At 57.0% G+C, this 16,339-nt stretch overlaps 1 protein-coding gene across 1 annotated transcript; it reads left to right on the plus strand.

Annotated features, from left to right (window-relative positions):
- Nucleotides 1–303: 303 nt before the first annotated feature.
- CSRP1 (cysteine and glycine rich protein 1) lies at nt 304–15,154 on the plus strand. The gene is made up of 6 exons (XM_065649693.1): nt 304–447; nt 7,020–7,132; nt 11,775–11,943; nt 12,340–12,466; nt 14,356–14,449; nt 14,718–15,154. The coding sequence occupies exons 2-6, from the start codon at nt 7,021–7,023 to the stop codon at nt 14,792–14,794; spliced, it is 579 nt and encodes a 192-aa protein (XP_065505765.1). The 5' UTR covers nt 304–447; nt 7,020; the 3' UTR covers nt 14,795–15,154.
- The last annotated feature ends 1,185 nt before the right edge of the window (nt 15,155–16,339 follow it).

Genomic DNA, 16,339 nt, shown 5'->3' on the forward strand with positions numbered 1-16,339 from the left:
AATACTGACCTAAATATCTGATGGGTATCACTGCTGGCACACTTGCTTGGCAGCCAGCCCGTGGGTTTTAGGGACCCTGAAGAGTTCATCCCTCCCGTGGGGGTGGGATGGGGGGGGATCCCCAACGGCGTGGGGCCGGGGCAGCCGGGCCGTGGGGCTGGGGCTCCCCGGTGGCGGGGCCCGGGGCTGCGGGTCCCCGGTGGTGGGGGGGCCCGGTGGCGGGGCGCGGGGTCGGTGTCCCCGGTGGCGGGGCCGGCCCGCCCGTGCCCTCCTCCGCCGGGCCCTCGGGGCGGCGGCCGCGGTGACATCAGGCCGGGCTGGCGCCGAGCGCAAACCGCCGCCCCAGACCCGCCTTCTCCCGCCGCCGACAAAAGCCCCCGAGCGGCCTCCGGCCCCAGCCCCGCTCCCGACACCGACCCGGCTCAGCCCAGCCCAGCCCCGCTGCAGGTAGGTGCGCGCCGGGGGCGGCCCCGGGCCCTGCTGACCGGAGCCCCCACCCGCGGGTGGCCCCGGGACCCGCGGCGGAACCTCCGGGGCTGCCGCTCCTCCCGGCCCGGGGGCAGCTCCACATCCCCCCCGGGCTGCTGCACCCCCAGGGCCAGCCCTCCCCCGGACACAGCGCAGCCCCTCCGGCTGTGCCCCCCGGCACCTCCGCTGGGGCAGATGTGGGGCTGGGGGCTGGAGCAGGGGCACAAACCCGCCGTGCGCCCCTGGGGTGGGTGCGGTGGGGCCCACTGAGGCACGAAGCGGCGGGAGCATCCGTGCACATGACGCCAGATGCGGAAGCCAAAGCTGTTGCATCAGATCGGGTGAACTTTCCTAACCTGATGGAGAACGGGCACCAACGCTGCGTGGTCGCTTCCCGCCGGGATGCGGAACTTTCTGCTGCGATTAATCTTAACCCTCCGCTAAGCGTTTCTGTTCACTTTTTGCAAAGGGAAATCTCAGGGTTGTGGTCTCAGGCTGGGCTCTGAGCAAAGTCCTGTTCCTGGTCCCCTCGCCAAAATGCGGGCTCTGCTGTCGCTTCACTCTGCAGCCTGAAAAAAGCTTATACCCGGGGAGAGGGAGCCGGCTCGATCCTCCCCGCTGGTGTGGACTGATGTAGCTTTACAGAGATTTGCATCGCTGAGGACACGCTCCAGCACAGCTTCAGGTGCCGCTTTCCAAACATCAGAGCCGGCAGCGGGGCCAGCGCGTAGGAGGGGTGTTAATTAGCACTTGCAAAAATACCGAGTGCTGCCAAGTTGCAGTATTAGATATAGCGAGGGATGGACTAGGTGAGAAGGTGTGAGTGCTAAAGTAGTACTAGGTGTGAGACTGACTTTGGACGTGGCACCTCCTGGCTCTTCTAGCTCTTGGTGGGGAGGTTGGAAAGGTGTCGTGGTGTCTGTGACCACCCCTAGCCCAGTGTTTGTCACCGTCACTGCTGCCGTGGGTCGGTGGGCACCGGCTGTCCAGCCTCGGGCTCGCAGCCGCTCTCCTGCCTCCTGCATCGGGGCCTCTCCGTCGGGATGTCAGTGCCGGAACCCTCTGGAGCGGCTCAGCTCGGCTCCCTGCTCCTGGGAGGGACAAAATGACAAGTATCTGACTGATGGGGGAAAATAAGCGCTTTGGAAAAGCTAAAGACCTTGGTTAGATTTTGATTCCTGCAGGAGTCAGTAGCTTTTCTTAGCATACTTGCAAATGTTTTTGGCTTTTGTTCAGGATAAAACAGGGATTTTCTTTGAGGAACCCAGTTGTGTTGGGAAATTTTCAAGTTGCCTTTGTAAGCAAAGCTGGGGAGCGGTGTGGCCAGCCGGCAGCAGTGTGCTGGTCTGCGGGCACATCGCGGTTGTGAGCGCTCACCGAGAGCCGTGTCCGGCCGGCGGCTCCGCGCGGTGCTGGCACAGCAAACCCGGGGCTGCCCGAGCCGGCAGCAGAAGCAACGTCTGACTGTTGCTTTGGGAACTGAAGAGTAGATGAGCTGTGTGCGAGGATCACTCGGGACCTCGGGCCCTCCTGACTTTTTCCCCTCGTCTCTTGGCAAAGCCCTCAGAGGTGTTTGCTCTGATGCAGCTGCGTCCCCTGGGTCAGTTCTGTCATTTCCCTGTGGTGATGCCCAGCGTTTTGCCATGTCCCAGTGCTCACCAGTTCGATACCACTGTATCACAAATGACCTTTGTTTATTGTCATTTATGCTGTTTGCAGCCCACAGTCTCCTCATGTCACTGCTCTACTCAGCTGATCACACGGCGGGGGGACAGAGGACAGTTCTAACTTGCCTCTCGTAGGGTTATTTCCACTTGTGCCCAGGTGATGTGAAAGCTGCTCCGTGACAGGTGCCGTGTGGGGCAGAGAGTCCCCCATGGGCCCGATTGCAGGTACTGGTGCTGACCCTGTGATGCTCTGTCCCCGTGATTTCCCACCTGGTGTTACGTGTATCTCCACGAGCTTGTTCCTCTGTGCTCTGCCCACACGCCTCATCTGTGCAGGTGCCTTCTTCAAATTCTGCTCGGTTCATGGCTGTGCCAGCTGTTCATTGAACTGGAAGGTGGTAACCAGACCCCAGGGCTTGGGGCTGCTACCGTGGTTTCCTTCCCTTTGACTTGTCCCTTTGCCAGGCCATGTATCCTGCATGGACTGCTGCGAACATCGTTAGGAATTAATTTTGTGCAGTGCTGATGGTGCTTTTCTGCCATCCATTTGTATTAACACTCTCATTGCAAAAAAAAAAACCCAACCTTTTACATGGGCCAGGATGATGTTCCTCAGTAGTGTCCTCCAAGCACAAAGAGGTTTGCTCTGCAGTAAATTACAGGATGTACCGGTTCCGTACTGGTTTGTGTCTGGTTGTTTAGTGTAGCTCTGGCTGCCTCCCAAACTGGTGCCACACAAGCCCGTCTGAAATGCGGGCGAGTCTGTAGCTTGTGTTTGACCCGGTGAACTGTGCTGCTGCGAAGTCAAACATCAGACACGGAAATCAGAGTTAACCTCCAAAAAACATCAGACTTGTGTGGTTCTGCACAAGTCTCACTTGTGTCTGTGCTTCCCAGCAGCACAGCTGTTGAGGAAAGGATGGTATCTTGGTTTTTAAAGCCTCTTGCGTTATCCAGAGCAGATGAGGGACTGGCTCCGGGGCTGAGCCGTGCTCGGCACAGAGCATGCTCTCTGCAGGGCTCTGGTTGTGTTTGCTGCGTTGTTGTGGTACATGAGATATGGAACTGCAGGAGGGAGGAAAAATAATCCTGGTTTTTAGCAGCCCTGAGTGTCTCTCTTGCCTGTGCTCAGTGAGATCTTTGGCTTCAGGCTTCAGTCACCTCCTGTTCCTCATTCCGCATGGGTCTCATAGTGATTTGGAGAAGTACGCCTGTGGTCAGTTACGTGTTGCAATTGGACAGAATATGGTGCTCAGCTCCGTGGTACAAAGTACTCTGAAAAATGTTGAAAGGGTTGCAAGCCCTCTGACTTATCTTAAAGCAGTCATTAATTAGAGAACAGGGATGATGGGTCTGTATAGATGGCTATTGTAAGGATTTTGCTTCTGAGGTGGCTGGTGCAGGTCCTGGGCTCCGTGAGCAGGGTGCTCCTATTATTATTTTTTTTCCCCTGCCAGTACTGACCTGTAGCATAAACTGCTTTTTGGGCTTTCATGTGGGGTGCTGGGCTCTCAGCATGTGCCTGTGGATGGTGTGGACTAAGAGGGAATTCACTGCAACTTAAATCTTATCTCAGGCTTTCTCCGTGCCCAGCTGTGAGCGATTGCAAGCCCATGTATCCCCTGGACAAACTCATTTTCATGGTCTCTCCCCACAGAAAATCCATCCTGGCGTGTGCCTGGAGGTCTTGCTGGGATGGGGTTTTGCTGGGGCTGCTGGGTGCTTCATGATGGGTGTCACCTGCCCAAATCACAGTGATGTTGTTTAAACTGTGTGAAGGCACCCGCAACCTTCCCATGCTGGATGGAGGGAAAGAAGCAGCAAAAGGGCTTGAATCCCTTTGTGGCAAACATCAGATGAGCTTCACCCAGAAGTGCCTTTTCTTGGGTGTAGACTCCCAGGTGGCTCAGAGGAACGTGTCCCCGCTGCCAATGTCTCGGTTTGGGCAGATGAACCCGCTGTTCGGCAGCAGTACTGAGGCTGGGAACTGCCTGCATGGGGCTGCCCACCAAAATCAGGGCTGCTGGCTCCCAGAGATGGGATCTGCCAGCTGTTGGGTTTGGAAAGGGATGGAGGACCCAGAAAAATGGTGTTATTCCTGATGAGGACTCTGAGACAGGTGGGCATGGGAGCAAAAGGGACCAGGGCTCCCCCCCGGCGCGGGCACAGGCACCTCGCTGGCAGGGGGATGCTGCTGGATGTTTCTGCCCTCCAAGGAAACTCCTGAACCAGGTCCGGCCCTTCTCCTGGTGCAGGGGGAAAAAACAGGCTCTGGAGAGAAACAGTTTGTGTCCTTTTAAGGCAACGCAAAGGCTGGGACTGGAAGGGCCAGGCGGGAAGGGAGGGATTTGGCACGGGCTGCGCGACGGTGGGAAGCCCAGCTGCAGGGTGTTCGGAAAAGAGACTTCCCGGCTGCTGCGATCACACCCCGAACATGCTCCTCGGGTCCCTGGAGCCAGCGCAGCCGCCCCACCGGCCCTGCTCCCGCTCCCTCCCCGGCTCTGTCTGTCTGTCCTGGCTGAGACCCTCCGTGTGTCCAGCAGCTGGGCTGCAGATACAGAGACTCTGCAGAGCCCTGCCGGCTCTTATAACCTGGTTGAGATCAAATTCTTTTCTATTGCCTGACAAAATGCTCTTACACAGGGAAAAGCTCGACTTTCCGCTACAGTGGTGGGTACAGAGATCTCGCTGTTCCTGAGAGCAGAGGGTTTGCAGCGCTTCGTCCTCCTGCATCTCCCTGTTTGATGTTTATACAGCCCTCAGTCCTGCTGTGTTTAGCATGGAGTCAGAGAATTGTATTGGTTGGAAGAAATGATTAAATCATTGAGTCCAACCGTTCCCCCATTCCTGGCACTGCCCCGTGTCCCTGAGAACCTCATCTCCGTCTGTCCAACCCCTCCAGGGATGGTGACTCCAGCACTGCCCTGGGCAGCCTGTTCCAATGCCCCACAGCCCTTTGGGGAAGAAATTGTTCCCCAGATCCAACCTCAACCTCCCCTGGCGCAACTTGAGGCCGTTTCCTCTGGTCCTGGCGCTTGTTCCTGGGGAGCAGAGCCCGACCCCCCTGGCTCCAAGCTCCTTTCAGGCAGGTCAGAGATCAGAAGGTCTCCCCTCAGCTCCTGTTCTCCAGCTGAACCCCCAGCTCCCTCAGCCGCTCCCATCACACTTGTGCTCCAGCCCCTTCCCCAGCTCCGTTCCCTTCTCTCAACTCGCTCCAGCACCTCAAGGCCTTTCTTGCCGTGAGGGGCCCAGAACTGCCCCCAGGATTTGTGGTTTGGCCTCCCCAGTGCCCAGCACAGGGGGTGACATCCCTCTCCCCAGTTCCCTACCAGGGAGGTCAGCGGGTTGGAGACCCAGAGACGGGGTTTCAGGTGCCTGTGGCGACCTGGAGATTCATTTGACCTCATTAATGTTTATAAATATGTAAACGGTGAGTATCAGGAGGATGGAGCCAGGCTCTTCTCTGTGACAACCAATGATAGGACAAGGGGCAATGGGTACAAACTGGAACACAGGAGGTTCCACTTAAAGATAAGAAGAAACTTCTTGATGGTGAGGGTGCCAGAGCCTGGCCCAGGCTGCCCAGGGAGGTTGTGGAGTCTCCTTCTCTGCAGACATTCCAACCCCCCTGGACACCTTCTGTGTAACCTCATCTGGGTGTTCCTGCTCCGGCGGGGGGGTTGCACTGGGTGAGCTTTCGAGGTCCCTTCCGATCCCTGACATTCTGGGATTCTGTGTGATTCTGTGATTCAGAGCTGCTGCAAGGAGTGGGCTCAAAGGCTGTTCCCTGTGCGCAGCCCCAGGTTGCTGTTACATCCTCCTCTTGGCCACACTCAGCCAGCTTGCCTCCCTCGGCATCTCCTTGTAGGACTTTGTTGATTGCATATCTTGAGGTTTGTGTTGGCCCCGTCTTCAAAAGCATCGAGGCCCCTCTGGGTTGGAGTTCTGCCACTTGCATTAGCTGCTCACAGTATTTTGGGGTTATCTGTAAATTTGCACATCAAGGGGCCTCTTGATCGTGTCTCACCAGTTACATTTCAGGAAAGAGGAGAGAGAAACAGAAGCATTCATATTGTGCCAAGGAGCTGCGTTGTGGCTGAGGTTGGTGCTCAGGTGTTTGCCTTGCACATGAGCCCGTGTCCCTGGGGCTGCTGATTTCCCGCGGTCCCGGAGGATTTGGATGTGCCCGAGCAAGGGGGAAGGCAGTGGCTCAGGGTGCTGTGGGGGACACGGTGCCAGAGCCCGCTGGTTTCGGTGACATCAGGGGTCAGCTCCTGCCCTTTGTGCAATCCGGACTCTACCCCCGCCCTGTGGTGGCAGAAATGGAAGAGGTGCTGGGGGAGGAGAAGCTGGAACTGTTTCCAGCCAGGGGGACAACCTGGACACTCTACAGCACCAAGGATCAGTCACCCTGGGCCCTGGCGAGGGGTAATAGCAGGGCTGTGACCTAACGAGGTGCCGGTGTCCTGGGTACCTCTGCGAGTGCAGTCTCCCATCATTGTCCCGCTTCCTCCCTTTTCCTGGCACAGAAAGAGGTTGTGAGGCCCCACGCCTCCCAGGACAGGAGAATTTCTGCTGCTCTTGGCTGGCAGGACCAGTGGAGGCAGCGACTACTGCTGGGTGCTGTCACAACGGGTCCCATGGGCATCCCAAGTCCTGCTAATTCTGCTGATTAGCAGCCTGGGGAATCTGTGCAAACAGCAAACATCCATGGGTGGTCTCCACGTGTGTGGATATGGAACAGCTGCTGGAGCACTGCTGGTGGCTGCCCCGTCCCTGCCCCGTCCCTGCCCCGTCCCTGCCCTGTCCCTGTCCCATCCCTGTCCCATCCGTGTCCCCTGCTGTCCCACCCTGACGCTGCGTCTGCCTCTGCTTCTGCTGCAGGATGCCGAACTGGGGAGGAGGAAAGAAGTGTGGAGTGTGCCAGAAGGCCGTGTACTTCGCCGAGGAGGTGCAATGTGAAGGCAGCAGCTTCCACAAGTCCTGCTTCTTGTGCAGTGAGTACCAGCCCTTCCCTTGCCCCCTCCCACACCCGCTTCCTGGCTCTCCGCTGCCTGGGCCCCCGTCATGTCCTGTTTATGGGCCGTGGAAAAGCTCATTAGAGTTTCTCTACAATCAGCCTGGCTGTGGGAGCTGTGTGGCAGGCTTTCTGCTGTCCTCCAGAGTTGGTGGTTAGTTCTGCTGAAGGAAGACAGATCATCCCAGGACGCCAGGGGCCATCCAGGCTGTCAGGGCTGACCTCAGCCAGCACCCACGCAAAGCCTTGGGCTGTCCCTACACCAGGGAAAGGCGAGGCTGAGTCCTTTAGTCTGTCCCCAGATGTTCAAGATTAGAGCATGAGACAGGGACTCTCCAAACAGTGGCAGCAGGAGGTGCACATCCCATGCCCTGCTCTGGGGTGATGCCAGCTTTAGTCTTCTGAGTGGCTTTGCTACACTGAAAAGGTGATTAGGCCTTGGGCACTGGCACGGGATCTGCTCCTGTGTCCCAGGAGATGATGGGAAGAAGATGTGGCCCTGTCCTGGCCCTTCTGCTGATGGAAAGCTTACTGTGAAGTGCTAAAGCATCACCCCCAGCCTGCCTGGAAATCTGCTACTGCAGAGGGTGTCTCTGTTGTGTGTTTGGACCCAAGTGTCACCTCCAGGGAGGAGCACGAGGACAGGATCTGGCTGTGGGTTAACTCGGTGCAGATGTCCCTTCCTCTGCAGATCCTGCAGGTACTCTTGGGTTCATGCTGCGGGTCCCCAGACACCCTTCCCCTGCCCTTGGGGACAGCAGGGCAGCAGCGAGGGACAGGTGAGGAGTGTCACCGTGCTGAGGGCAGCTCCTCAAACCTGGGGCATCCATCCAGGGGGGCTAAGGACCTTCGAACAAAAAGATGACCACTGTCCTCAGCCTGTGTTTTGCCAGATTTCTGTACCCTGCCCTCGAAGACTGTCACATAACTGAACTAGTGATTCCCGTGTGCTACCAGGAACGTGCATGTTGTCTGTGTCTGCAGATGGCTCATCAGCCCATGGCATCCGACACAGACTGGAACAGGTTGGCCAGAGAGGTGGTGGCTGAACCATCCCTGGAGACATCCCAGGCCAGGCTGGACGGGGCTCTGAGCAACCTGAGCTGGTGCAGATGTCCCTGCTCATGGCAGGGGGGGCACCGGGGAAGCTGGGAAGGTCCTTCCAACCCAAACCATCCTGTGATTCTGTGATTCTAAGTGTGTCTTCAGAGCTGGCTTTGCAGCAAGGCCGCACTGAGGTTCAGCATTTTCTCAGCTGGTCCCTGTACCCTGTTCCCAGTGTCACTGTCCCGTTGCAGCAGGGAGCACAGATGTGATCTTTCCCACACGGGCAGCAAGCAGAGCTGGGCTCTATAAATGGCTCGAATTCATCTCAGGAGGCTTATTCCAGCAGGGAAATACCAGTGTCCCCATGGGGCCGATCCCTGCCATGCTCCTGTGTCCACCTGGCATGGATACTGGATATTTCTTGGCCAGTCTGCCTGGGATGCAGCATGCACAGCTGGATGCAGATGTGCAAGAGAGAGGCTGTTGCGGCGTCTCTGCTCCCTGTGCGGCAGGAAGAGGGGCCGGCGTCACCGGTAGCTCTTGTATGTGGGAGTTTCCAGGCTGGAAGCCTCATTTTGTCTGGAGAGGACTAAGAAAGGGAGTTGCAGAGAGGTTTTCCCGGGCGGGCAGGGGTTGGCAGGCTGTTGTGTCCTTCCGGCAGCTGCTCTCTGCAGCGGGAAGTCATGTCGCTACTGCAGCCTCAGATAAAGAGGGTGGGGAATGTGAAAGGGCTGGAGCACAAGTGTGCTGGGAGCGGCCGAGGGAGCTGGGGGTTCAGCTGGAGAACAGGAGCTGAGGGGAGACCTTCTGATCTCTGACCTGCCTGAAAGGAGCTTGGAGCCAGGGGGGTCGGGCTCTGCTCCCCAGGAACAAGCGCCAGGACCAGAGGAAACGGCCTCAAGTTGCGCCAGGGGAGGTTGAGGTTGGATCTGGGGAACAATTTCTTCCCCAAAGGGCTGTGGGGCATTGGAACAGGCTGCCCAGGGCAGTGGTGGAGTCACCATCCCTGGAGGGGTTGGACAGCCGGAGATGAGGTTCTCAGGGACATGGAGCAGTGCCAGGGCTGGGGGAACAGTTGGACTCCATGATCTTGAGGGTCTCTTCCAAGCAACATGATTCCATGATTCTATGTTACCCTCATCTCCCTCCCACCAGTGGCTTTTACTGTCTGAGTCCATGTTGATGGAGAACCTCTAGTATGGGTGTAAAGACGTTATTGCACCACATCTGCCCTTCCCTGTGACCCCGTGCACACAGCAGGACTTCTTGGGAAAACTGCTGCCGTGCGATGCTGGCACCATGAAATCAGGCAAAAGGCATCGCTTTGGGAAGGCAATACCCAGCCAATATGGGGAAGAAGGTCACTGCATGCCCCCTCATGGAAGAAGATCCCCAGGGAGTGCTCCAGAGCCGACTGCAGCCAGCGCTCCTGTCTCTGTGCCTTGCAGACGGACGTAACCCCACTCCATACGTACCCCAGTGTCCTGCCCGGCCCGGCTGCAGGTGATGCTGAGCTGTACCCAACTCCGGCTTTCCCAGCCTGTTCCCCATTGCTGCGTTTGGGCCTCATCAGGGAACCTGAAGCCATTATCTTTAGGGAAGAAAAAACAAATACTTCAACCTGATCTGCCATAAAAATAATAAAAAAGGAGCCAAACCTACCACAGTGCATTAGAACCGGAGATTGGCTCAGGGCGTGACTTGGTGATTGACTTGGTGGCATTGATCCAACTGAGTCCATAGCACAGGGTGGAAATGTACTGTAGTGAGAGCGTTTGGCCTCTGCAAGTGGCAGCAGCTCTTGTCTAATTGTTTTGTGGAGCAACTCCCTGCTCTTAGAAAAACAAAAGGTCCTTAACCCGACAAGTGCGGTGCGCTGGAATTTCTGCAATGCAGAAAGCCAGGAGCTGGGGGTTGATTTCTAGGAAGCAGACCAGGAAAGAATGTTTTCTGCTGCCTCTCAAAGCGTCTGTGGCTGGTACAGATGAGGGACTGTGAGAGCTTCGCTTAGAGCTCTAAATCCACCGACACGGTGGGAGAGACAGACGCCAATGAGATCAGTCACTCCCACCCCTAGGACAGAGTTCTTTCAATGTGCCAGTAAAAGTGCCCGAATTCCCCTCCTGGAGAGTCTGGATGCAACGTTGCTCCCCCTGAGCTCCAGGTAGCGCAGAGACACCCAAACACCAGCCCAGGAGCTTGGCAGCTCTGGGACCACTTAACCAGAGCTGGTCTTCATCAACGGGGATGCTCCATCCCCAGCTCCTGCTGGGGTGGGATGGGAGAGGACCCTGCCAGAGCCTTCTTAGATGGCAGGAGATGTTTCCCTTCCCACCTCCTCCCAGCAGCAGCACACGGGGTTCTCCGTGGCCCCGGAGGAGAAGCACCATATTTAGTAATCAGGCCGAGGAAAGCTGCATCTCACCCCTGCGTTCAGCGCCGCGGTTTGCGCTGCTGGGAGTCGAGCTCTGCTCTGTTTGCATTCCTGTGATATTGGTAAAGGCCAAGAAACTTTTCTGCTGGCCAAGAGGCCAGCGTGCCGCTGGAAGCCTCGACATTTAAGGCGTGTAAGCGGGATGGGGAAGGCTGTGTGGCTGCTGTAACAGGATCTGTTTTGGGGCCAGCTGCCAGCACTGCGGACTCTGCCCCGGGCGTCTGGATGCTGCACCGGGATGGTAAACACAGCAGATCACTGCGAGCCCGGTCAGGTGCCGCTCGCCTCCCGCCCCGGCTTGCTGGGTGATGTGTTCCAGGAAAGGTTTGGAAGCCAGCGTGGAGGCTGAGATCAGAGCTGGGACAGGAGTCGGGAAAACCTAAACTCGGGAGCAGAGTCTGTGTGGGCCGAGCCCAGCACCAAGCTCGAAGCTCTGGCCGGGCTGAGCTGTGACCCTGAGCGTGGCTGCTGGCTCGTCCTGTCCCACCTGACATCCCATATTGATCCCCAAGGCTTGGAGTTAGTGTTCCTCACCTGACCCTGATCGTGGCACGGACCAGGGACGACGCATTAACACCAACTCTTCCATCGTGTTCTCAGGATCTGGAGAGGCAACTGTGCACAATAGCGTAATGTACTAAAAACTTACTGTGGTGATGGCTGCGGCTCAGCTTTTAGTCTGGTTAAACACAAAGCAAAATATGTTTGCTTACATTACTTTCCCCCAAGCGCCTGTCACTGCGATTTGCAGCAGGCTGGATGCGGCAGAGCTGCGGTGGGGCAGGGACGTCCATCCCTGCGAACCCTGCGGTGACTTGTAGGGAAATTTCAACCCCCCTCCAGTTTAAGTGCATCTCCAGGTTACCAGCATCAAGAGGGTTAACAGAGCTTTTTTTTTTTTTTTTTTTAGTATCAACCCTGTAGCCTTGGTGGTTGCTTCCTTTTAAAGCCAGACAATGTTCTTGTTGTGATCCTTATCTCTGGCTGTTTTGCATGCGCTCCCTTCAACACTGACCTCGTCTGGGGTTTCCTACTCCTTGAAAGCTGAGCTGTGCTCTCCCTTGTGAGGACTTGTTTTCTGCACCTAATTAGCGGGCTCTGGATGAGCAGGCTAATGGCACTGCCCTCCTCTCTTTTCCAGTGGTCTGTAAGAAGAACCTGGACAGCACCACTGTTGCTGTGCATGGAGACGAGATCTACTGCAAGTCCTGCTACGGCAAGAAGTACGGCCCCAAGGGCTACGGCTACGGGCAGGGAGCCGGGACCCTGAGCACGGACAAGGGCGAGTCTCTGGGAATCAAATATGAAGAGTGAGTTTAAGTCATGTTTTCAAAACCGTGCCTGTTGTGGGCACCTTCTCTCCCACATCTATCTGCTTTTGATGCGTGGATGTGCAGCCTGTGCTGAACTTGGAGCGGTGTGTAATCTGGAGAGCGCCGTGTGCTGCTCTGCCTTTCGGCTCCTCGGGGGAAACCCGCTGAACCCTCTTGGCAGGGTGGGATGGGGCTTGACGGGACACGTCCCCATTGCCCGGGCACACTGCCCGTCCCGTCCAGCATGCAGCCGTGAGGCTGGAGTTTCCATGAGGCTCAACACATTGTGCCTAAAGCTCCGGGCCCTTCCAAACTGGGATTTGTGGTTCCATAGCTCTTCCCTCCTCCGTCTTGCTTGTGCAGCCCTGATCACAAACTCCTTCCCACCCACAGGAGCCAACCCCACCGACCCACCAACCCAAACGCATCCCGAATGGCCCAGAAGGTCGGGGGTTCTGATGGGTGCCCTCGCTGTGGCCAAGTGGTGTATGCAGCTGAGAAGGTGATTGGAGCTGGAAAGGTAAGAATGGGGATGGATGGATGAATGGATGGGATGGGACACACACATGCCACGAGTTGCTGTGTGGCAGGGAGACCTTCAGAGAAGGTCTGGACCTGACCCACAGGCTGTGCAGGCTGGACTTGGGGTCTGGTGGCCATGGTCACCAGGAAGTCTGGCACCAGAAGGAGATCTTGGCATGTCTGGAAACCAGGTTCTTCAGACTACATTGCTCTTGCAGATTTGTATATGGGAAAGAAATACATTTTATACTAAATATTCGGAGCACTGCTCAGCAGAGGTCACAATGGATGTCCCTGCTCAGTGGAGGTCACAGTGGATGTCCCCAGTGCCAGGTGTGTTGGTAGGATGAGCAGCGATGTGGACCATGGCCACTGCCACCACTAACTGAACAAGTGCAGCGTCCAGTGAACCTCTGCACCCTGTGCCGTGGGCTGGGACGCCACAGCCCGGGTTTGCGGCAGGAAATGGATTCCAGTGGTCAGTGCTGCCCACGAACAGGGCGGGTGGTTGGAGCTGTGGGCACCTGCTCGGTGCTTCTCTCCTGGGCTGTTCTGCTGGTGGATGGGATCTGCTCAGGGTCAGATGGGAAGGACGTTCTGTAACAACCTGGGACGTCCTGTGTCAAGTTTATCACCTCACCAGGGTCCTTTGCATCCCGAGCTGTGGCCTCATCCTTGCCCAGCTCTGGGAAGCTCTCGGTGGGGCACGGGGACACCTTCTGCTCTGCCAGCCCTGGGGCCCTGCTGAGGTCCCTGCCCTGGAGGATCCTCCCCTCCGAGGTCGGTTACACGTGCAGTGCTGGCCAAGGCAGCAGCTTAGGCCTGGCTTTGTGCCGCAGGGGATGGGATGGCCGTGCTGGGAAACCCTCACCGGTGACGTGGGGACACTCACTGACCCCTCTGTGCTCTGCCCTCCCTGGGGCTTCTGTGTTTGTCCTCTGTCCCCAGAGCAGGGGAAGAGGCATCCAGTCCACAGCAAGGGCCTCCTGGCATCACCGTACTCCAGCTGGCAGTGCAGGGGTTTGTGATGGACACTTTGAGAGTCAGCCCAGGGTCAGAAACAAAACTTACTGTTAAAATCAAGATCTGGGCTTCCTGGTAGGTTTCTGGCCTCGATGTTTATGGGGAACCAAAGCTGGCAAAGCAATTACACTCCAGCAAACCCGGGGAGGATTCCAGAGCATGTATTTCATGTACTAATGTTTGCTGGATGACTCCATCTGCTACCTCCTCCTCCAGCCCCCCAATTTCACATTTTCTTCCAAAAAAGGTTTTGTGTTTTCCAAAGTGTTTATTTAAATTCCTCTGTGAGCAGCTCTGGCTACTCAAGGTTTGCTCAGAGGCTGTGAGCTCATTTATCCCCAGGGGACCAGCGGAGCCCTGGGGGGAGTTTTATTTTTAAACCCTGGCTGATTTCTGCATTCTTAGTGTCTGTTTGCTGCCTTCCTTGGAGCTGTAGCTGTGTAGGGGCAGGTGTCCCAGCCCTGGTGCCAGCCGCAGGGTAACGTACAGCAGCTGTGGGTCTCAGCTGGATGACTTGGGGGATTTATCACGCTGCTCGAGGGAAAACAATCTCCAAAGAGGGGGGTGATTGCTCCTCACAAATTATTGTACAAATTATTTTACAAATTGTGGTACAAATGTCTTCTGTGAATGACGGCGGAAGTTCTCTGGAACCAGATCAGCATGGGAGCCGTGACCACACCTGATGTGTCCTCTCTGTATCTTCCCCACGGGGCTGGGGGGACGGCTCTGTCCAGGCAAACACTTTCATCCCATTCAGACCTCTTTGCCAACTGCTTTGGGTCAGAAACAGAAAAGTGACCCTGTTTGGTAGCCAAAGCATCCCTGGGTGTTGTCTGACCGGGCTCTGCTCCTGTCCTGCAGTCCTGGCACAAGTCCTGCTTCCGCTGCGCCAAGTGTGGCAAAAGCCTGGAGTCCACCACCCTGGCAGACAAAGACGGGGAGATCTACTGCAAAGGTGGGTGTCCCTGTCCTCACCCGCTTGTCCTGGACTCCGAAGGGTGGAGGTGGTGGGGGGAACAACCCCCGTGCAGGGAACCCGGATGGGACGGAGGTTTGGGGAGGTGGTGGCTGCACCAGCCGGGGGATTTCCTACTACACCTGGGGCCTCTTTGCCCAATAAATATGGCAAACCCTGTCCTGTTTAGATCCTCCTGCTTCGAGAGGAGGACCTGCTTGTGTTTGGCTACCGGCCTTACCCGTCTCTCCATTCCCATCGTCTGCAGGTTGCTATGCCAAGAACTTCGGTCCCAAGGGCTTTGGCTTTGGGCAGGGCGCCGGGGCGCTGATCCACTCGCAGTGAGGCAGGAGGAGCTGGGCTTTCCGCTCGCCCTGGGCTTGTCCAGACCAGCCTGGGCTGCCCGACGCTTCCCGCGCCCGCGGTGAGCATCCCCACCATCATCAGTATCCACCCGCTGCTTCCCAGCACGAGCCCCCTCCTCCCCGCCCTGACCCAGCGCACCCCGAAGCCGGGGGAGTCCCAGCGTCGTCCCCACCGGGTCCTGCCGGTGCGGGTGCTGGCGGGGAGACAGCTCAGCTCGCACCCACCCGCAGCGAGGCCCCTGTGCCCGAAATGTTTTGCTCCGCGTTGCCCGTCCTGGCGGGATGCCAGCTCAGCTGTGCCATGCTGTGCCACCGAGCAAGCAATAAACATCGAAGCTGACCCATGCCTGGCCTTGCCGGAGAGTTTATTCCCTGACTGGGGCTGAGGAGGTGCCCTGGGTGACCAGAGCTGGAGGTCAGGAGGTAGAGGGAGGACGGGAAATATTTGCAATTACGTCTTGCAATTAAAGCGTGAAGGCAGGAGCTGCTCGATGCAGGGTGACATGGCCCAGCTGTGGCCGGCTGAGCCCTGCGGGTTGCTGGGCTGGGCTCTCCCCCTGCTCCCGCGCTGGAGAACCATTTCCAAAAGAGCAGCTGATGCTGGGAGGCCCAGCACAGACCTTCGTGAGTGTGTTGGGAGCACAACATGTGTGCACGCCCTGTGAAACCCCTATCGCTGCTTCTGCGTGGCGCCTCTCCAAACAGGCGTGCCCGGCAGTGCTGAATAATTAACAGCTTTTCACCTACTCCCTGGATTTTTGCAGCATTGTGGATCATTAAGCCGTCAGCTTTGCAGCTTCCCAGATATAATTCGTTTTCATCTAAACTCTTCACTTTCTTTCTGTGATTCTCTTGTTTGACCGGTGTGACATACCCACAAGATCAGCCTCACTGCAACTTCGAGTTATGAACTCCACGGGGAATTTACTTTAGGGGATTTTTTTAAGTTATAAACATTGTGGTTGAGTAAATGAGATGGGTAGTGTTTTGAGAAGCACAACAGAGGCAGAAATCCTTTTGAGGGACAGGACTTGGGCTCCTTTATCAACTTAAACGCTTTCTCCTGTTCATCACACCCTCGTTTTTGAAACTGAGGTGGGGAGAAAGCTCTTCAAGCATCTCCAAAAATCCCTCCCCCAGGTTTCCCAGCCTGGGACCCAAATTCTAGTTGGTCCCGTTGCCGTGGGGTGTGTGGTTGGGTTTGGTGAGGTGACAGCAGGTGGCACTCGGGGCAGACGGCCGGAGCTGGAGCACCCTGGGCTCAGGTACCACCTTGGCATGGAGACCGAAACCCGGCTCCCTCGCTTGGCAGAGGCCCCCGAGGTGTGGGGGGTGAGGAACCCACCTGCCTTCTCCGTGAGTGGGAGGTGGATGCTGAGCTGCTGCGGCATCTCAGCTGGATGTGCCACAGGCAGGGACTGTGCCCAGGCAACGCTGTTTAGTCAATAAAGCAAGAACCAGTTTTCTTAAGTCTCTTCTTCCCGTAGTTGTAGGGGTTGTGTCAGAGAGAGGAGAGGTACGGAGG

Source organism: Caloenas nicobarica, chromosome 21 (genome assembly GCF_036013445.1).
Source record: "Caloenas nicobarica isolate bCalNic1 chromosome 21, bCalNic1.hap1, whole genome shotgun sequence".
In the NCBI taxonomy this organism is placed as follows: Eukaryota; Metazoa; Chordata; class Aves; order Columbiformes; family Columbidae; genus Caloenas; species Caloenas nicobarica.